This window comes from Euprymna scolopes, chromosome 15, assembly GCF_053919585.1.
Source record: "Euprymna scolopes isolate OS-2025 chromosome 15, ASM5391958v1, whole genome shotgun sequence".
Classification (NCBI taxonomy): Eukaryota; Metazoa; Mollusca; class Cephalopoda; order Sepiida; family Sepiolidae; genus Euprymna; species Euprymna scolopes.
Genome location: NC_136496.1, coordinates 53047862 through 53070423, shown reverse-complemented (window position 1 = coordinate 53070423; position 22562 = coordinate 53047862). Strand labels below are relative to the sequence as shown.

The following is a 22562-nucleotide window of genomic DNA, read 5'->3' as shown; positions in this document are numbered from 1 at the left end:
TGCAACGCAATGTGAAAGTAACATTAGTGGTTCAAGAAAAGACATTTATTTCAACTTCATTCAGCAGTTACCATCATCCACTACCGAGGCATATGCTAAGTTAAAAATTTGCAATACTCAGAGGCAAATAGACATTGATGTGGAGGTTGATATGAGCAAGGTTTTACCCAAGGAAATATACAAAAAACTACATGGATTACCATTCAAAGCAACAGCTATAGGGTTAATTGCCTTCGGTGGAACAATGATTGACCAAGAAGGAACACCCACTATAACGAATTCCAATAGTTCTCAAAGAGAAGTTAAAAATGGAATTAGACTCCTTAGTGGCACAAGGCATACTATCTCCAGTGACTGAATCAACACCATGGGCGAACTCATTTGTGTGTGTGCCCAAAAACGACGGTTCAGTCAGACTATGTCTAGACCTAGTACAGACCACATTATGCAACTCCAACGTTTGAGGACATCACAGCTGAGCTCAATGGCACAAGATAATCCACAACCGTTGACATTAAATTTGAGTACTGGCATCTAAAACTGGACAAGAATTCCAGAAGACTTACAACATTTATAACACCATATGGTAGATACATGTTTCTCATTGGAGTAAAATGTGTCCAAGATGAACGTCATGCAAAAGAATTTTGGTGACTTTAAAAACATCCTTCTGTATGTGATGACATAATTATATATGGATTGGAAGAAGATGTTAGTGATATTGATGGAGCACTTAAGCAACTAATGCTTAGGGCAAGAGAAAAACTGCAAATTCAACTCAGAAAAATTTGTGGTAAATATATCTGAAATACCTTTTTTGGTTACATCATTTTGAAACAGGGTATCAAACCTGATTCTAAGAAAGTAGAGGCGATTATGCAAATGAAATAACCCAAGGATGTAAAACAACTGTCCAGTTTCCTAGGATTGGTTAATTACCTGAACAAATTTTCACCAAGACTTGCAACCTTGACCGACATCAAAAAGAAATGAATTCACATGGTCATCCCAGCAACAAAAGGTATTTGAGGAAATCAAAGAGAATGGAAGAAATACAACATCCCAATGTTTTGACACAGAAAAAATCCATTGTGTTACATGTGGATGCATCGACTGCAGGTAAAGGTGCGGCTCTGTTACAAAAGGGAATGCCATTTGCATTCACAAACAGACACTGTCAGGCCCAGAAACTCGATACTCAAACATCGAGAGGGAAATGTTAGCCATCGTTTTGGGCTAGGAGAGATTTTGCCATTATGTGTGGGGTCATAAAATAATGATCCACACAGATCATAAGCCATTGGAATCGATAATGCTAAAACACTTATCACACACATCTCAAGATGTGCAAGGATGCATCTGAAAGTGGAAGAATCCGGTTTCATTGTGAATTATACTCCAGGAAAAACAATACAACTTGCGGACTGCCTATCACGACTATCACCTATCGCGAGTATCACCTATCGCGAGTATCACCTATCACGAGTATCACCTATCACGAGTATCACCTAGGCCTAGCAAGCACATTGAAGGAATGGACTTTAACGTCCACAGTATGGTGAACTACCTCAATTTTTCACCAAATAGAGAACATCAGGGTTGAGACATTGCAAGACCCATTACTAAAAAACTTGCAAATATGGCAATGTCCGGCTGGCCTACAAATCGAACTGACTGCCCAAGCTGCCTCTTACCATTTTGGAACTCTAGAGATGAGATTGATCTTTAAGATGGTATTTTGCTAAAGAGCAATAAAATCATAATACCAGCCTCCCTATAAAAGGGTATATTGGAAGAATTTCATGCATCAGATGAAGGAGTTGAGAAAACCAGACTAAGAGCCTGGTCAGTTATATACTGGGTAGGGATGAAATTGAAGATAGAGTGCTTAATTGTCACACATGCCGAAAATATCAAGCAAATATCCCTGCCGAATCAATGCACCAGCATGAAACCCCTAGCTATTCTTGGCAATATGTCAGCACGGATTTATTTTCTATGGTGGGAAAGGAATATCTACTTGTAGAAGACCAGTACAGTCAAAGTCATACGATGCCTCCATTCCACCTCAGCAGCAGTTTTCATCAAAAATCAATATTTGAGCAATGAGGTGTACCAGAAATCTTATATTCAAGCAAGGAATTTACATTTTTTCCCAGATCATACAACTTTCTGTGCAAGACATTGTGTCCACACTACCCAACATCTAACGGATTTGCCGAGAGGATGGTTTGAATATGCAAGAAAACACTGCTAAAGGCACGAGAAACTGGACAATCTAGCAATGGGGAGATATAGAGCTACACCCATGTCTTCAAACATCAAATCTCCAGCAGTATTGCTCAATGGCCGACAAATATGGACACCACTACTATCCAAGTAGCAACTTGGTGATTAGCATGCACTAAAGCAATACAAAGAGGGATCAAAGAACTATTATAACCAGCAGAACATCAGACAACACCCACCTCTACATGTGGGACAGAAAATCCAGCATGAGAAAACAAAGCTATGGGAGCCCTGAATCATTCAGCATCCTGCCGTGGCACCAAGATCATACATAGTTGAGTCTCAAAGTGGTAACATCTACTAAAGAAATAATTCATCACCTACACATACAATGCAACTGACTAGTGAATTACACATCAATGGATCCTGTATATCTACCATCGAGCCAAGAAAATCCCGCAGATGTGTAAAGGCTCCAGAGAGACTAGACCTATAGAACCCACCACACAATTACACCAATAATACTATAATATAAATAAATAGGTGAGATCATTCTCAATTGAAGAAGGGAGATGTTGCATTAGTTAAGTCCCTTGGACAAATCGGAAGTTAAGTTGTACATGACGTCTTTTGTAAATAAAGCCTGTATTTTTTAGCTCTCGTTCTTTCTTATCCATTCTGTATCACAACCATCCCATCGGATTAAACCCTCCAACATAACAGTCACCATTATGATCGATGCCACTGTATCACGAATTTGGTGTTTTTCCTTCGTAAACAACAAAATAAGATTTCATGGTGGCAGTGAATGGGACTAAAAAGGAGGGAAACTATGAAAGATTACACCCAAATAGATAGATAGATAGATAGATAGATACACAAAAGAAAAATAAATGAAGAATTGTGTGCATGCCACATTGGATTAAAAAAAAACATGCGGATGATGATCTATAAAAAGAAATATACAAGTAAGCCTTAAAAATTAAAAGAAAATTTTTATTTTTTTATTTTTTTTACACAGTGATCACCACTTATCAAGGCCCGGAAGCCACTCAGGGATAAGGGTTATTGCAAGTACATTACGTTAGTGTGGAGATTTGATGAAGTGTTTAATTAAGGGGGCGGTTCATTAGGAATTTGTTAACATTGGACTTGAAGACATCCAAGTTGTAGTCCGGAGGGAAGCAGGCAGACGGAACAGAGTTCCACAGGCGTGCAGTTCTAAGAAAGAAGCTTTGTTCATGGAATCCGCATTTTGATTTAGGCACAGATATAGAGTGGGGGAAATTTTTGACAGTGGATTCAGCTAGACGGGTGTTTTTCGTGAAAGATTGGCGAGGGGGGACCAGATTGGAGTTCAGACGAGCACCTGCCATGGAAATAACGATAAAACAAGGATAGGCTCGCAACGTCTCTTCTGTGGGAGATAGGTTGCAGGATAGAGAAAAGGGCATCCCCCACTAAGCCACGAAGTCTATTTTGTACTCTGTCAAGGCAGGATAGGCTGTTTTTAGCAGCTCCTGCCCAGATATGGCAACAGTACTCCATCCTTGGACGTACTTGGCTTTTACATAGATAGAGAATTGCATCGGTAGTGAGATATCTTCTGAAGCGGTAGAAGGATCCCACCATCTTTCCAGCGACCTTGGCAACAGACTTGATGTACGTGTTCCATTTCAGATCAGGAGTAAAGGACAAACCCAGAAGCTTGTCAAAACACGGAGCCTCACCCAGATGAGAGCCATCCATCACAATTGATGCCAGAGCGTTGATGATGTAAGGATAGGAGTTTGGTTTTGGATGCATTAAAGGTAACCAGCCACATCTTCCCCCACTGAACCACGCGCTCGAGATCAGAGGAGAGAAAATCAGAGAGAACTTTGTCATTTACAGCCTTTGATGTGTTGCCGTAGATGGTCGTGTCATCAGCATAGATGTCAACGAATGATTTAAGTATGTGTTTAGAGAGGTCATTGATGTAGATCAGGAAGAGAGTTGGGCCCAGGATTGACCCCTGAGGGACTCCAGCATTTATATTGCAGGCCTCCGATTTTTGTCCATCTACCACTACTTTTATGAGCCTATCGGAGAGAAATGATTTAATGATTGAGAAAACATTTCCAGTTATAACATAGCTGGAAATCTTGTGAAGTAGATCCTTATGCCATACCTTGTCGAAGGCCTTTTATATGTCAAGAGCAATTGCCCTAGAAAGGAAGCCTTTGTCAAGAGATTCACTAATCCTGTGGGATATAACCGTCAGCACATCTGCGGTAGATCTTGCAGAGCGGAAACCATATTGTGTGTCACTAAGAAGGTTATTCCTGCTGAGGTGGTTGACTATTTCTCTATTTAATATGGATTTCAGCAACTTACTCATAACACACAGGAGACTTATAGGTCTGTACTGAGAGGGAGATGACTTATCACCTGAATTCTTAAATACAGGGCAAACTGATGAGGTCTTCCAGAGAGTCGGAAAGCACTTCTCCTTAAGGCAGCGCTTAAATAGTTTCGTAAGTATGGGATCAAGTTCTGGTTGAAGCTTTTTTAACACTATAATTGGGATGCCATCAGGGCCAGTTGCTTTACTGGAATCTAGGTTCTTGATTAGCTTGGCGACCTCATGCACGGATATTTGTATGTTACCTAGCTTGTTCTGTGTTATAGGAGGAAATATGGGGAGTTGATGGCCTTCGTCGCATAGGGTAGAATTAGCTGCAAAGTTATTTGCAAATAGTTTGGCCTTGTCTGATGCTGACGAGATGACCTCTGGTCCATTGATAATGGTTGGGATAGAACGTACACTTCTGTTCAGGATCCTATTTGTTATTTGCCAAAACTGGTGGAATCCAAGCCGCTGATCAGCTACCTTGGATTTAACAGACTGGGCATATAGCTGTCTTGCATTTTTTATTACTCTTTTACAATGGTTGCTGGCAGACCTGAAAGCAGCTTTAGTCTCAGTGCATCTATTACGTTGGTAGCTATGGAAAAAGTGATTTCTGTGCGCGATAGCAGCAGCACATTCTGGGGAGAACCATGGCTGGTTGCTATGTTTTTGTTGGAATTTTTTTAGATGGTATGAATTGGTCTATGCCTACAATTAACCATTCGGTCAGATCTGATACTATAGAGAACACTTCCTTTTTAAACATGGAGTGCAGAGGTAAATCAGATATGAATGTACGGAAGCTATCCCAGTCAGCCATAGAGTATCGGTATACAGTACGGTGGAGGGGTACGTCTGGGGGCTTCTTACATTTCGTTTTTATCTTAACTGATACGACGGAGTGGTCGGAGGATCCTAGAGGAGAATGAACGGAACATGAACATAGCTCAGGGGAAGTTGAGAGAAAAAGGTCTAAGAGGCTTGCATATTGACCGGGTGTATCAGGCACACGAGTGGATTCACGAACAATCTGAGTGAGGTCATAAGCAATGGCAAAATCATGACAAAATCTCCCCTCATCATCTGTCTTATTTGAATGGGTCAGCCATTCCACATTATGGACGTTGAAGTCACCACAGATGTGGATGTTAGCCGAGGGATGTGCAGACAGTATGTGGTCTATTTTCTCAGATATGCTCTTAAAGATAGTAACTCCGCTGTTGTGGGGCCTATAGAGGGCAAATATAAATGCAGTGGTGTTAGCAAGTGCAACCCTGAAGCACATATAGGGTAAATTAGGATCTTCTCTAGAGATATCCCTGTCACACGGGAAGCCATCCTTAATGTAGGCACATATTCCATGCCCATGGCGATCTTGGGTGTCAGATTTAGCTGTTAAATTAAAGTATCCGTTAATTATGAACTCATCTAGGGAAGTGGTCGGCCCTATTCCAGTTTCACTTAGAAATAATATGTCCGGTTTCGTCTCCTGTAATTGGGTTTCAACCTCTGGAAGGCTGGAACGTAGACCCCTGATGTTGGAGAAGGAGACCTGGTAGTAGGGGTCTACGTTGGAAGATGGGGTTCTAGGTTTAATCGAGTTTTTATTCTGGAGATATTCATTATGAATTTATTATTATCGTGTCAATTATATATTCAATAATGGCTACAAACAAAGCAACTATGTGTTGGATATCACCAAATCTAGCAGAAGCATTCAGGATTTTTAATCCGTGTTGTAAACTTTATTTTTCAGTCCAAAATATCCCAGTAGAGAAATAGGTTGACCACATTCTATTTCTGCCAGGAGAAGAAGTCCTTAAAAAGGTACAAGATGTAGGCATTTCGAAGCCAACAGAAATAATGGTGAAAATTATTTGGTGAAAATTATTTGGTGAAAATTATTTGGTGAAAATTTGATTATAAGATTATAACCACAAACGAATTTCCACATGACCCGTTTCTATCTGCGTCAATACAAACAAAGTGAATCAGAGAATTTGCAAATTACAGGCAATGCTAATTTTGAGCTGCTCAGGAAATGGAGGAACGACTTGTAGAGCAGGTCATATCTGGAACAAAACTTCAAAAACAGCTTCTAGTAAAGGGTGAAGATTTGACACAACTTGAAGCTATGAACTGTGTCAGGACACATGATGCTTTCAGAGACCACATGAGACAACTAACTAAACTAGACGAAGGAAAAGACAATAAATAGATACAGTGAAATACAAGCATTGTGGAAGTTCCCATCAGAATGAAAAATGTTCGGCATTGGATACCATATGTTCAACATGTGGAAAAAAAATCATTGGGCCCAAGTCTGCACTAACAAAAATGAGAAAGCAGCAAGACACCTGCAACAACAACATGGAAGGAAATCAAAAGTAAACCAGAATGCAGAGAAGTTCAAAGGAACCAGCACAAGAACCAAAAGCACAACAACCGCATGCACTTTGTAAATGCCCGTTAGAGGGAAAATGAAGGGATATTTGAAAAGTTTGAACAAATGTCTTTTAACACAGAAGCAAAGTGATCATCGAACAGAGATATTCACAAAACATCTAATACCATCCTTCCAGGCTCCCCCTTTCTGAAAGCTAAAGTTGGTGCAAGAGAAGAAGACGGGTAAAAACATTAATATATATACAATTTTGCAATGAAATAGCTATGGTATTTGTTGGTGAGAATCGTGCCTAAAAAAAAAAAAAAAATAAATAGACATTGTAGTTTACTCAAGGAACATGCCCTCTCAAAAATATCCTACATCACATATCATTTAGACCCAATGAGCTATTTGATTTTTTTTTCCACATGGAGAATTTGAATGGCACTGTGAAATGTGGCATGTAGAAGAATATAGGACAAGAGTTCGTAATCATCTCACAATGCAACATTTTTACAATTTTTGTCTTTTAGTGGATGCTTATGTAAAATTTTAGGATTGCAGGTTGCAATATCTCCGGAATAACCAATCCCAATTACGTGTTGTTACAAATGGCCACCTCGACATCAAGCATTTTTCTTCTTTATCTGCTAGCGTTAAGATAAACATTTGCTTGTATGAGCGAGAATCCACTAATTCCTTATCCTTTTAAAAAACCAGTATTAAAGAAATTCTCTTCCACTGATCGAGGACAGAAAAAGTGAAGTATGGCAGCGAAACAATTATTACACTGTGATCCGACTTTGGAAACCAAAGATTCAACCAGCTAGAAATATTTCATCAGCCACGAAAAAGAAGGAGAAAAAGAGAAAGGACGAAAGAGTTGAATAAAACGTTCAACCGATATTAACGCTTCCCACCCCCTTCAGTATTAGTCAGCGATTTGACGTGTAATCCGGTCAACACACTGCATGACTTTGTTTGGTTTCGGGTTCCTTAGCGTCAAAAAGTGAACAAAGAAAGAAAAACGATTTCATCAATTCTATTTTTAGAACCGAGATGCAAAAAAAAAGAAAAAAAAGCAGGAGGCGAAATCCCCTCCCTCCCTGACATCATCCGACCAGAGCCCATTCTCATTCTTCTGTGGAATCCTTAAGCAACATGAAGCGTTTTCAAATATGACCACGCCGGAGGAAAAAATATCCTGACCAAAAGTGAATTGGAACACTTAGCTATCTGTTGTCCCGAAGTGGGAAATATCCTAATTAACACCTCGAAAAAGTTATTTTGGAGCACCGAAAACGGATGCTGACAGGCATGTATTGCAAAGAGGATGAAAAAGACTTGCGAGTGTAATTTTTGGATGAAAAAGGAAAGTATTGAAAAACTGAATTTGTTATTTAGAACCTTCTTCCCTCATAAAAGAACTCGTTCGGACTAAATGTATCACAAATTGTGGCAAGCAAAAGAACAAAACAAAAAAAAGAAGACAAAAAAAAAAAAAGAGAATTGTAAGCGCAAAATTTTGTTGCCCTTTCTCTCAAGCTTGAAATTTTCCGGGTGGTCGTGGAGTATAGTCCGCTGTTGTTAACCCCTTTCGGTCTAAGGATGGGCTCACGCTGCTGAAAGGAAAGGGAGAAATAACAAATAGATGGAAAGAGCATTACGAGGATCTTCTGAACAGGGACACCACTCCAGAGATGGAGGCCCTTGAAAAACTCCCCCAACAGCCCATAATTGAGAGCATGGGAGAACCACCCAGTCTGGAAGAGGTGCGGGATGCAATTAGGAAGATGAAAAACAATAAGGCAGCTGGTTCTGACGGCATCCCAGCAGAAATCCTGAAGAAAGGCGGGCCTGATCTTCTCAGACACATCCATGCCCTGCTGCTCAAAATATGGGAACAAGAGAAAATCCCTGCACAACTTAGAGATGCCCTAGTTGTCTCCATCTTTAAGAAGGGAGACAAGGCAAACTGTGGGAACTACCGGGGCATTTCTCTCCTCTCTACCACAGGGAAAGCCCTAGCTCGGGTTTTGGCCAACAGGCTTACACCCCTTGCAGAAACCATCCTTCCCGAGTCCCAAAGTGGTTTTCGACCAAATAGAGGCACGATGGACATGATCTTCACTGCTCGTCAACTCCAAGAAAAGTGCAGGGAGCAAAATTTACCATTGTACATGGCTTTTATAGACCTTACTAAAGCCTTTGACTCTGTGAACCGTCAAGCCCTTTGGCTGGTTCTTGCAAGGTTTGGATGCCCAGAGAGGTACATTCGGGTACTGAGACTGCTACATGACAATATGTCAGCTACAGTCCTCAGTAGTAGTGGAGATGAAACAGAGCCCTTCAGGGTTGACACGGGAGTGAAACAGGGATGTGTCATTGCCCAACCCTGTTCTCCATCTTCATTACTGCTATCCTCCATCTCACGGACAAACATCTTCCCCATGGAGTTCGGATTATGTACAGAACTGATGGGCGACTTTTTAACATCAACAGATTTAGGGCCAAAGGTCGAACGAACACCATATCCATTATGGAGCTACAGTATGCAGACGATAACGCCCTTGTAGCCCTCTCAGAAGAGGACCTACAGTGTACACTGGTTGCCTTCACGAGGGCGTACAAACAGCTAGGACTAACAATTAATATAAAAAAAACCCAAATCCTCCATCAATCACCACCAAACAGTACTCCAGTCTCACCCCCAAACATCTCCATTGACAACGCTAGACTGGAAAATGTGGACCACTTCCCATACCTAGGCAGCATCCTATCATCAAAAGCCAACATAGATGATGAAATACAACACCGTCTCAGCTGTGCCAGTGGGGCTTTCTCAAGGCTAAGGAAGAGAGTATTTGAGAACCGTGACCTTCTGGCAAAGACCAAAATCATGGTATATAAAGCTGTCTTGCTGCCCACTCTTCTCTATGGATCGGAGACCTGGACCACATACAGGAGGCACGTAAAAACCCTGGAGACGTACCACCAAAGATGCCTCCGAAAAATCCTCAGAATTAGTTGGAAGGACCGACGCACCAACACCAGCGTCCTGAGTGAGGCTGACATTCCCACCATCACCGCTACTGTTGCTCAACGCCAGCTCAGATGGACTGGTCATGTTGTCCGAATGCCGGATCTCCGCCTCCCAAAACAGATTTTCTACTCTCAGCTTGTTGAGGGAAAGCGTGCCCAGGGTGGCCAAAAGATGAGGTATAAGGACAACATCAAAGCAAATCTAAAGCGGTTTCACATGGACCTTGAGACATGGGAGGACGTGGCTGGGAGCAGGTTGGCATGGAGGAGCGCTGTCCACAAAGGTGCTGCGCTTTATAGTAGTGACCTAAATCAAGCTGCTGAGGATAAACGCAAGCACAGAAAGGACAGATTATTAACCAGACACACCCAACCCCACCCCACCACCACTACCTTTATCTGCCCAAATTGCACAAGACAAATTCGGTCTAGGATTGGGCTCTATGCTCACCTGAGGACCCACAGAAGCCACAACGGAGGACAGTCTTACTCGGACACGAGTGACCGCCGATGATGATGATGAACCCCTTTTCTTTCTGTTACAGGATTCTCCCTCAGTTTACATGTTAAAAATATTCCCAACTCCATTAATTTCGAATATATTTTTTTTCTCGTTAAATCTTTCTTTCCCTATCTTCAATAAATTCCTTTGGAAGTGTTCGTCTCGTTCTTTCTCGCAATTTTACTCTGTTCGATTTTTGTGTTTATTTTGCCTCCTGCTTGTCTCACAGGAACTAATTGCCATTTTTTGGTTTCAACCTTTTTTGTACTAAAAAGGAAAATTGAACCTTACTGGGACCTTGACTATGCAGAAAATTTGTCTGCCTGCGATAAACGTTTGCTTTTCATAAATTCCTTTCCATATCCCTTTGTTTGCTTTTTATTATTTTATTTACCCCCCCCCCACTCCGTCACGTGTGTGACAGTGTGGAGCATTATAATGGACTGATGGACTATTTAAACAAAGGAATATATCAGGACTGTGCCTGATGTACAAGTATTTTAATGGAATGTGCTCTGATAAACTCATTGCACTTTGGCCTTCTTAATGTACTCCCAACAAATCTGTTCAGCAACAAAATCATACCCCTTTACTGTAGCGGTTGCTAAATGTCAGAAAGCCGTCTACTCTAATAGTTTTTTCTCTCAGACAGCTAGACTTTGGAATTGCCTTCTTGCTATCTGCTTCCCTGACTACTGACTAGCAGAAGTTTAAATGTAATATAAACCAACATCTTGCTCATCTCCCCATAACATTGTTCCAAATAGTATCCCGTTACGATATGCCTTGTTTGGGGTCAATGTGAATAAAAAAGTATTATAATGGACTAATTGACTATTTAAATAAGAGAATAGATCAGGACATCAACCACAAGTGTCAGTGATACTTTCCTCCTCATTCACTGGTAGTTTTTGCAATATACACCCAAACTTTAATGATGCAATGTCAATAGTGTCAATGTCAATCTCCAAAATATGGCAAAACTGACATCTTCATAACATACACGGGTAGTCCTAAATGCTTGAAATCATAAACAATTTATACAAAAATGAAACCCTCGAGAATAGACCTGACTTAATTGTCAGAGTGTAGAACTTGCAGGTGAAAGAACTCTTGAGTGATATAAAGGACAAAGATATTTCGGGTGATTCAGTGGCATAAGTCTATGTTGTAAAATTCCAAAAGAAATATCTTTCTCACTGCCACATATTGACAGTTTTAAGAAATGAGAATAAACCGAGGCAGAAAAACGACATTGATAGATTAGTGCTAAAATTCCTGATTTCAATGATGACCAGTTTTACATAATTTGGTCAAGAAATTTCTGATTCATGGATCACTAAAAGCCCTTCTTCTCCTAGTATGAATGACTGTTTTTTGCCTACATTATTTTCCAAAATGAAACTTCTGTGAATATGAACAGATACTCAGAATACAGGAGATGTAAGAATGAACTTACTGTAAAAGTTGGAAATCAATTTGTAGATAATAGCTATGTTATAGGTTACTTGCCAAAAAATGTACCGTGCCCTTGTCAATGTTGAAATGTGTTCATCTGTGCAGACTATTAAATATATATTCAATACATAATTGTGCTTCAGTTGAAGTAAGAAATGCTATAGAATCAAATAATGAATAGAATGTATGCATCCAAGATGAAATAACTACTTATATTGCATGCCAATATGTTTCACCCCGTGAAGCTATGTGACTGTTATCCAAGTTTAGACTCCATGATATGTCCCACACAGTGTATAGACTTGCAGTTCATCTTGAAGATCAGCAAAGGGTTTACTTTCATAGTGGTAATGCACAACAAGTTGTACACACACAAACACTATGCTTACAGCATGAATGAGAATGATGTTAATGCACACAATTATTTGTATTCTGACATTTCTCTGCATTATGTATTCAATAAATCTACCAAAACATAGATACCAAAAAGAAGGAATATTAATATTATTAGTAGAATGTACATTGTGGGGCTGAAAGATGTAGAAAAATTTCATTTGCGGATGTTGCTATTGCACGTTCCTGGAACTAAAAACTTTGAAGAATTGTGAATTGTAGACGATGAAATAATACCTACATTGAAAGAAACATTCTTAAAACTTGTATTTTTTTTTTTCAAAATGATGAATCATTTGAAAATGGTTTGATTGAAGCTACTGCATTCGACATGCTTTCATAACTTCGAGTCACGTTTGTTGTAATATGTGTTTATTCCTGTTTTTATGAGAATGCACCAGGGGAACGTGGGAAAACTTACATGTTTAATGTCATACTCAGAAAAACCTCCGAAAAAATAACTATCAAGTATGTTGTGGTGCCTAGACAGGTATTGCTTCTACAGTTCCGTATTATTTGGATTCTTTGAACTACTTTTTTCATCTTGAATGTCATTTTCATATTTCGGTCGATGTAACCTTCGACCTTTTTCAGATGTATCTTGTCGAACTCAGGAATTTTAACAGAATTTCAAACAGAATCTTTTATTTATTTTATGAGAATAGCACGCTCTTGTACAATCGGCCATGACAGTGATGCACAATTGTATTTTTCAGTCGCCCACTCTGAGAACTGAACTTTCAACCTTCAGGAGGATATCACTTTTACAATTGATTTTTTCACGTACTCTCGCAGACAGTTCACATACGAAATTTAGGAGACTTAAACCTATTTTATTATTAATTGTAAATATCATTATTTATTACTAATTATTATCACTATATATATATATATGAAATAAAATGGAGGTGGAAGGACCTGAATACTCAACATTTCGTCCGATTTATGCGGGCTTCTTCAAGAGGGATGGTCATTGACTTAAAGAAGCCCGCATAAATCGGACGAAACGTTGAGTATTCAGGTCCTTCTACCTCCATTTTATTTCATATCGTCGGATTTAATCCAGCTCAACAATCATATATATATATATATATATATATATATATATATTTAATTATCAACCAGTGAAGCGTCAAGGCATGATATTTGTGGCATTTCTATATCATCATTATCAATATATAAATGAATAAATGACAAATGTCTATATTCCAAATTTCAAGATATATTATTGTTATTATTTATATTATTATTGCATATATTATCTATTATTTATAATTAACGGTTCTCATATCGTGTTAAATTTTATGCTATGGCTACTTAGTAATTGAACAGTAATCTAATCCAAATAATACAAATAAGCAATCCTCATCTGAAAAATTCAAAAATAGAAAGCTAACATGCTTGCCCATCAGTTTGTCTAAAACTATACGTTGGACTCAGCAAACCATTCCCTCCCTGGTTTTCCTCTGCGGACAGAAACCACATTAGATGATCTGAAAATCATTCCTTCTCAAGTACATGATATCATAAAAAACCCAAACAACTCAAAAGCATGTGAACCTAATCTTATCCTGACTGTACTATTAAAAAAATGCTCTGCTGAGGTTGCTCTCGTTCTTTCTAAACTCTTTAACAAATGCCTTAACGAATCTTGCTTTCCTGACTGCTGGAAAACGGTTTCTGTGGTACCAGTTTACAAGAACTCTGGCGAAAGAACTAACTCATTAAATTATTGCCCCATTAGCCTCCTCCTTCTTTTCGCCAAAATATTTGAGTCCATAATTAATCAAGCTCTAGTTCACCACTTTACAGTTGCTAAACTTCTATCCAGCCATCAATATAGATTTAGGCAAGCACATTCTACTGCAGATATCCTAACTGTAATCTCTGAACGTATATACCATGCACTGAATAAAGCATAGCAGGGGAGGGCAGTAGCCTAGATATATCTGAAGCTTTTGACAGAGTATGGCACGATAGTCTTCTCATGAAAATCAGATCCTATGATATTACTGGGCAAATACTTAACATAATTAAACCCTTCTTAAATAAGCCTAACCCTATTCCTAACCCTTTCTTAAATAAGAAAAGAATCCAGGTTGTCTTCGATGGTCGTACATTTAAGCAATATGATATAAATGTGGGTGTACCTTAGGGATCGATCCTTGAACCTTTATTATTCCTGATATTCATAAATGACCTCCTTGATAAAATAGTTTATGAGATGAGTATACTTCCTGACAACACCATGCTCTATAGCCAGCACGAGGAGAAAATGAATAAACACATATCTAAGGAAATGGCAGAAACACTAGAGGGAGACCTCCAGTCTGTAGTGGAATGGGGACAAAAATGGATGGTCACATTCAATGCTGCCAAGACTAAGCTTGTTTCCTTCAATAATTACAAGAAACCTTCTCAACCACCATTAGCTATGGCTAAAGATACATTACCTGAAAGTACTTCATTCAAACTCTTCGACTTAACATGAGTTGGAACAGATACATCGAGAGCATTGCATAGGCTGCTGCAAAGAAGATGGGCTTTTTTTACCGTGCTAAAAAGTTACGGACACCTGAAAGTATCCTGTCTCTCTACAATGCCACCATTCGCCCATGTATGGAGCACTGTTGTCACATTTGGGCTGATGCATCTGCTCACTCCTGGACAGGGTTGAAAAGAGAGTCGCCAACCTGATAAGTCCTGAACTGTCAGCTAAGCTTCAATCTCTGTCCCATCAACGAAATATTGCATCCCTCTGCCTGTTTTACAAGTATTTTAATGGTGGATGCTCTGACAAACTACAAGCCCTTCTACTGCCTTTACGTAAATACCCCCCAAAAATCCAACAAGCAGCAAAGTCCCACCCCTACATAGTAGAGATCTCCAGATGTAAGAAAGCAATCTACTCTAATAGCTAATAGCTTCTTCCCTAAAACTGCTAGACTTTGGAATTCTCTTCTGACTTCCTGCTTCCCCATTGTACTGACATACAGAAATTCAAGAGTAATGTGAATAGACATCTTGCTGCTCATCTCCCTTACATAGTATCCCTGGAACTTATGTTCCTGATAGTAGCTCCCTACATCAAAGCGTTAATGTGCCTTGTTTATGATGAAAATGTAATAAAAAATTAAAATAAAAAATAAATTTATCAATACAAAATGGTTTGTGCAATGGAACAAGATTGGAAGTTATAAAAATGCATCAACATTCAATTGAAACGTCATTACAAGGAAAGCATGTTCTCATTCCAAGAATAAAATTTACCCTAACCCTAACCCTAAATTGCCTTTCATTTTAGAACTGAATCAGTTTCTGATTCGGTGATAGTATGAAATGATTATAAATAAGTCTCAAGGTCAAACAGTTGTAAAAGTAAGTAAATTTGTGCCACAATCAGTGTTTAACCTAATATACGAGTTAAATTCACAAAAACTAACAAAAAAAGGAAAAACTTACATTAAGAACATAGTTTACAGGGATGGATTTTTCTAAACCTCTATTATGACTATAATTAAAAAACAAAACAAAACAAAAACATTTCTATTGCTGCAGTACAATTGATTTAAATTTAAGGAAAAATTGTTTTTACATTTGAAAATCTTCATTGGATTAAGCCACATGATTAAAAAAGTTATTACATGTAAAACTTTTATTTATTGAGATTTATAGAAAAATATTTCGTTTGCGTTTTGAAATAATTATCAATTTAAACTTCAAGAAAACCTATTGATACATTTGGAAAGAAAAAAGATTTATTTTCTATTTCAAATTTGCATTGTGGGAAATGATTAAAATGTTAAAGAAAAATTCAAAACATTAAACTTGCACATAAAAGTCATTGGTTATCGATAGAAATGTAATTTGAAGAAAATAATATTTCTTTAAATTTCGGAATCTTCATTAATTTGGTTCTGAAGAGAGCACATTTCTTCAGCATCTAAATTTTTTCGTTGATTGAAAGTTAAAGAATGAATTATTTCGCCTATTTTGAAATATTTCTTGATTAAAATTTAAAGAATTAATTTTTTTCTATAACATTTCAAAGTCTGTATGTAGTGAGATTTTAGGGGAAATTCCTCTGCATTTCTAAATACTTATAAATTGAAATTAAAAGCAAAGAAAAAATTTCTTGCATACTGTAATGTTTAGAAAATATATTTTCTTTAATTAAAAACATTCTATGTTCATGATACCATTGGAATTTAAAGAAAAGCTCATAATTTTAAAAATGTTCATGAAACATTATTCAATTATTCCTTCATTAAAGGATGTCAATATCTTAAACTATGATTAAAATGTATAGAAAATTATATTTATTTCAACTTTTATTCATTGATAAGAATTGAAATATTTTTTTTCAATTAAATATAAGATTTTTCATCAGATCATTTGTAATTAAAATTTAGTGAAATTCTCAATTGATAATGTTTCTAATACTCTGTTGATATGTTAGGTATATAATTGTGATTGGTTTTCAAAGATTCATTGGATATGTTCAAACTTACATTTGAATAAAACTCAGTTTTTAGGGCTCTATCTCACAAGAGTAAAGTCATCCTTATAATGTTATATGAAACCTAATATTCATCTTTTATTCAACACTCATGATTTTCTCCTACTTTACACTGCTTTCACCATTTTAATCGCCCTGATCATAGTCCGTTACATCCTTACATCTTTTGCCCTCAAAGCCGATGATATCTTTTGTTTCATGATTACGGCTTTAGACATCTGGTTCTTTAACGATGCAATAGCTAGAGCTAAAACTGTTGAAACTCTCTCAAATCGTCTTAGCCCTTGCTACTCTCGGGTTAAAGTCAACTTTGCTAAATTCAAACAAAAATCAACTGTTTAGCAAATGTTTGTTTTGAAAATTAGCAGAATTCACAATAAGGCTTATATCTCAAATTGTGATGAACAAACTATTCTTAGCTATCTAGTTTTTAAACAAGTAATTTTAGCTGACATCAACAAAATGTTTCTGAACTTGTCAAACATGTCATCCTAGCTTATATTGATCCATGCTTCCTCTTGCACAAATGATTCTATATCCCAAAGTTTCTATACTTGATATGGTTCCTTTCTCAAATGGCAATCATAAATACGGAATGCCACATTTATACGATCGTCAATAGTAGACTCGGTGACAAACCTAGGCATCTGGTAAGGTGAGCTAAAAATATGAAAATATGCTAGTTCTCTCAAAAGATTTCTATTCCAACCAATTGTTGTTGAAAAGAGTGGAATAATTTTTCTTGTCAATTGGGTTATCAATTCCAAGCCACACCAGGGCAAGTTAACCTTACTTTACGAGCGTCTCTTTATCACCATTATTTAAAAGAATACTTGAGAGCCTGCACAGCCATCAGAACGTCTCATTTAGCTTCTTGGTGATTCAAAACTGCAAAACCTTTTTTTTATTCATAGATTATTTAGAATAGGATGACAACAAATGCTTATATTAAATTTTAACATATAAAATTCAACTTGAATGCCAGCTTTTTACATATACAGCTATTTTCTTTCTGTTATAATTTTTTTTTCTTAAATTACCGACGAATATGTTTTAACGTGTTCATTTTGTTTTAATATTTGTTAAATTCTGTTAAAACTTGTTTTTTGTGTAAAAAATGTTGAAAGTTTATTTTTTGTATTAAGAAATCGCTTTTTGTGTGCAAGAAACTTTAAAAACTTATTGTCATAAATTATGAATGAAGATTTTAAAAAGCCGAAAATAAACTTAAAAGGATTATCTGCAATTCTTATTTTCTTACGTTTTGTTTCATTTTGTTTATATTAAATATAAAGTAGTTTCTATTTTTTCCACCAGAAAGACTAAAAACAAAAAAAAAAAAAAAAGAAAACAAAGAAAAGCAACAAAAACAAAAAAAGTGAATATTTAATCATGGGAGTCTTACCAGGGAGCACATTTGGAACCTCACCTCCTGTAGTTGTCATTGGAGCAGCTGTTGTGTGAGGAGTATTAGGGGTTGAGTTAACCACCAAAGGTGCATGAGGGGTCATAATCAGACTGGACAGAGCAGTGGTTGCTGCCGGAGAATCTAAAAAATTAAAAGCAAAGGAAAGCAAGATTAAAACAGATGAAAATACAGTTTTGATTCAATCCATTGTGGTTGTTGTGGTTTTGATTGAGATTTGTATTGCAAGTCATTCTGTGACCCGATTATGGTATCTTTGTGCCAGTAGGATATTAATAAATATAAACTTTTCTCATCACAAAATAAAAACAAAAATTTGTGTCATTTTTAAATAAGGTTAGCTTGCAATAGATTTTTCCTGTTAACCAAAGGGATTTGTTGTCTTTTGTAATCTTCTGATGGTCAGTCTTCAAATTCAATTTGATGTTCATTTTCCAAATCTACTAATGAATCGTCTTTGCTTTTCGGCTATCAACAGAATGTTTGTTACTGTTGTGGGGTAAAAATCACTCCTATTTCAGAACTAAGTGGAATCAACCAGTCCTATGAATATCTCTGGTTTCAGAGACTAAATGGAGACATTCATATCATGCTACGGACACGTTCTCTCATACCACTTTAGTGGCTCCTGTATTCTTTATGATAAATACATATTATATTTAATACACTTTACACTACTTGGGGTTTCTTTTATTTGTAAGCCTTGTCACGGGTCTACAACAACTTGCTGACGAGGACGATTCAAGAACTTCCCGGATCAATCTACAATAATTGCTAACAACAACGGAATGACGAATATTCGGGCAACGAATTCCCTAAAAAAAAATAGCCATTTGAAAACAGAATTTGACGACCAAAAGGATTCAAGAAAAAAGAACACGCAATTCAAAGCTTCAAAAGTTCGGTGAAGAACAGGAAAAACTGCTTGTCTACATTGGGGGAAAAAACAACAATCCACAAACACGGGATAAAGACCACTTCGAAAAAAGGACAACAATTCTTGCCGAAAAAAGATTTAACAAGGACGTCATCAAAAAGCCTTATTTTGCTGTTAAAAAAGCTACGAAAAGCATAAAACTACGAGTTGAAACAGAACTCATAAGACGAATTGCGTGGAGAATTATTATTACTGAATTAACGAGACCAAGTTTTCAGTAAGTACAAAAAAAACTTTGTCGTTCTAAAAAGCATGTCTTGCTAATACATCCTATGGTTAAAAAACATTAGCATTGGAAAAAGGAGAAAAAAAACTCTTGCAAAATTAAATTACATATTTTATTTTATTGGCTAAAGCGAATATTTGCACAAATTAAAAAAGACGTCGGATTTTAATCCTATTAAAATAAACTTTTCACTGGTCGACAGGACTGCACGTCGAAGAAGAAAAAAAAAACAAACGATTTCGCTAAGCACGACAAATAAAGTGTTAACGAGAAAAGGGACATTCATTTTTGCACAGAGATCAAAAAGAATAACCAATATTAAATAAATGCTACAAACTCTTTCACAGATAAGTAACTTTTTATTTTTAAAGAAAAAAGAGGAAAAAAATGTGTAGGATCAACAAGGAATTTAACCCAGTACCTACACGTTACGAGAATTGAAAAATGACAAACGAAATCTACTGCTTTCTGTATGAATGCAAACGCAGAATTATTTTCTCAGAAAAATTGCCACAGGAAGAAATAAATATATGAAAGAAATATTCGTTAAATAACCAGGTACGAATTTTGTAAAGGTTTTTTTTTATAGAGTTAGTACTATAGGAAAAGTAAATCAACGAATTGGGTTGTTTTGTCATATTAAGTAATTCCATACCGCCCCCCCCCAAAAAAAAAATCAAAATGGACGAGTTTGCAAAACAAATTTTGGAATTAGAACTTGAAACAAGATTCAGAGAAGAGCAAGTGGCAATACAGAAACTAAACGAAGAGAAACAATTAGCAATACAGAAACAAAACGAAGAGAAACAGTTAAATTTAATAAAATATCTCGAAGAAAAACGAGAAAGAGAAAAGAAAGAAATGAACGAACAAATATTGGAAAAGATATAATGAAATTCTTCGAGGAAAAACAGGAAAGAGATAGGAAAGAAATGAATGAAAAAATATTGGAATTTAAAAAATTACATTTAAGGCAACAAAACCAGTCAGATAAAAAAAAATGGATTTGATAAGGCAAGTTTTAGTGAATAAGGACAGTGGAGAAGAAACTAGCACGGCTTTTTCCCAAAATGCGATCTGGTCAGCTATTGATACATTTCACTATACTCCTGAGGAAGACCTAACGTTTGAGGCAATCAGAAGATTTGAAGATCTTTTTAAGATTGATTGCAGTGCATGGACTGATCAAAAGAAGGTTCGTTTATTATCGTTTGACGAGGCAGTCAATTATTAATGGAATTATACTGTCCAAAAAGAAGCCCTTTTCATAAAAGATGGAAATGCATGAATCTTACACGTAAGGAGAGTTAGGATTATATGACATTTGCGTCTAGTAAACAAGCACTGTGACGATTTCAAATTGTTGTCATTAAAGGTGAACAATTTCAAATGCTTAATATTCACACAAGGTTTGATAGCCACAAAAGACGCCGATATAAGATTTTGTGCTCTAAATAAATTGAAATTAGAACCTGATTTGATGCTTCAGAAACGCTGAATATTGTCAGCATTTCATGGCAATGATGCAAGATTCCAGAAACATAGAGGAAGCAGGTATCTCTCACATTAAAAAAAAATGCTTAAAAAATAAAGGACACCCGCCTGCCAGCAATTACCAACGAAGAGGCAAAAAGAACCCTTCTCAAAATTATCAGGATAGACAAAATCATAAGACTCCTTGTAGCAAATGTGGAGGACCTCATGGGTACAATGCATGTCAATACCAAAGGAAAATAACATGTGACCTATGCAAGCGAGCATGGCACAAAGCCTCATATTGCAAAACAAAAATTGCAAAAAAGAGTTACGTAAAAACTGCAAAAAAGGACCCTTCACCAACAGAGAACATAAGGAAGTATGTTACGGTGAGAATCAGAAATAAAGAAGTAAGACTGCAGTTCGATTCAGGGTCGGATTTATCAATTATAAATTTACACACGTGGAAGAGAATAGGAAAGCCCACGATGACAAAGACAAATAAAGTCGCAAGATCGGTAACTGGTGAAAAAATAAATTTTGAGGGTGAGGTAGTTATTAATGTGTCACTAAAAAGAACGGCAAAAATGTTAAACGTGTTCATTCTAAGGAACGCAACAAACTTATTCAGGACTGATTGGATTCAGGAATTTGAATTATGGGACTCGCCAATGAGTGATTTTTGTCACAAACTCGAAAACCTAAAAGCTGAAGCCGACAAACTCAAAAAGGATCCCAAAAAATCTTTCCCAAATGTTTTCTCTGAAAAGCTTGGATGCTGCACAAAAATAAAGGTGAGATTCGAATTGTTGGACGAAGCAAAACCAATATTCAAAAAGCCATGGAGCGTACCATTTGCTTCGAGGAAAAATTGAAAAAGAATTGGAAAGACTAGTTAACATTGGGATTACCGTTTGCTTCGAGGGAAAAATTGAAAAAGAATTGGAAAGACTAGTTAACACTGGGATTACCGTTGGCTTCGAGGGAAAAATTGAAAAAGAATTGGAAAGACTAGTTAACACTGGGATTACCGTTGGCTTCGAGGGAAAAATTGAAAAAGAATTGGAAAGACTAGTTAACACTGGGATTTTAACCCCTATTAACTATAGTGAATGGGCAACCTCTACCGTATACATGAAAAAAAATCTAAAGAGATTAGGGTATGCGGATTGAATGCAGCGCTCAAGGACCATCACTACCCGCTACCATACTCAGATGAAATATTTGCTAAGTTAAATGTTGGAAAATATTTTTCCGAAATAGACTTAAGCGAGGCATACCTACGAATACCAGTAGAGGAAGATAGCTCGAAACTTTTGTGCGGAAAGGACTTTATAAATTCAATAGATTAGCATTTGGTATAAAAGTAGCACCTGCAATTTTCCAACAGGTAATTGATACTTTGTTAAGCGGTTTGGATTTCGCAATAGGCTATCTGGACGATATTCTTATACGTAGTCAAAATGTTGAACAACATAAAGATAATGTATTTCAAGTGTTTGACGGAATAAAAGAATACGGCTTCACATGGAAGGAAGCAAAATGCGAATTTTTTTTCGAACAAATTAAATACCTG

At 36.9% G+C, this 22562-nt stretch overlaps 1 protein-coding gene across 8 annotated transcripts in view; it reads right to left on the bottom strand.

Annotated features, from left to right (window-relative positions):
- Window positions 1-22562, bottom strand: part of LOC145293826 (potassium voltage-gated channel protein Shaw-like) — a 523690-nt gene that overhangs the window by 39984 nt on the left and 461144 nt on the right. For all 8 annotated transcript variants that reach the window (XM_080140468.1, XM_080140472.1, XM_080140473.1 and 5 more), the window contains one exon: window positions 18327-18470. In XM_080140468.1, coding sequence (XP_079996594.1) covers window positions 18327-18470 — 144 coding nt within the window. The remainder of the gene's footprint in view (window positions 1-18326; window positions 18471-22562) is intronic.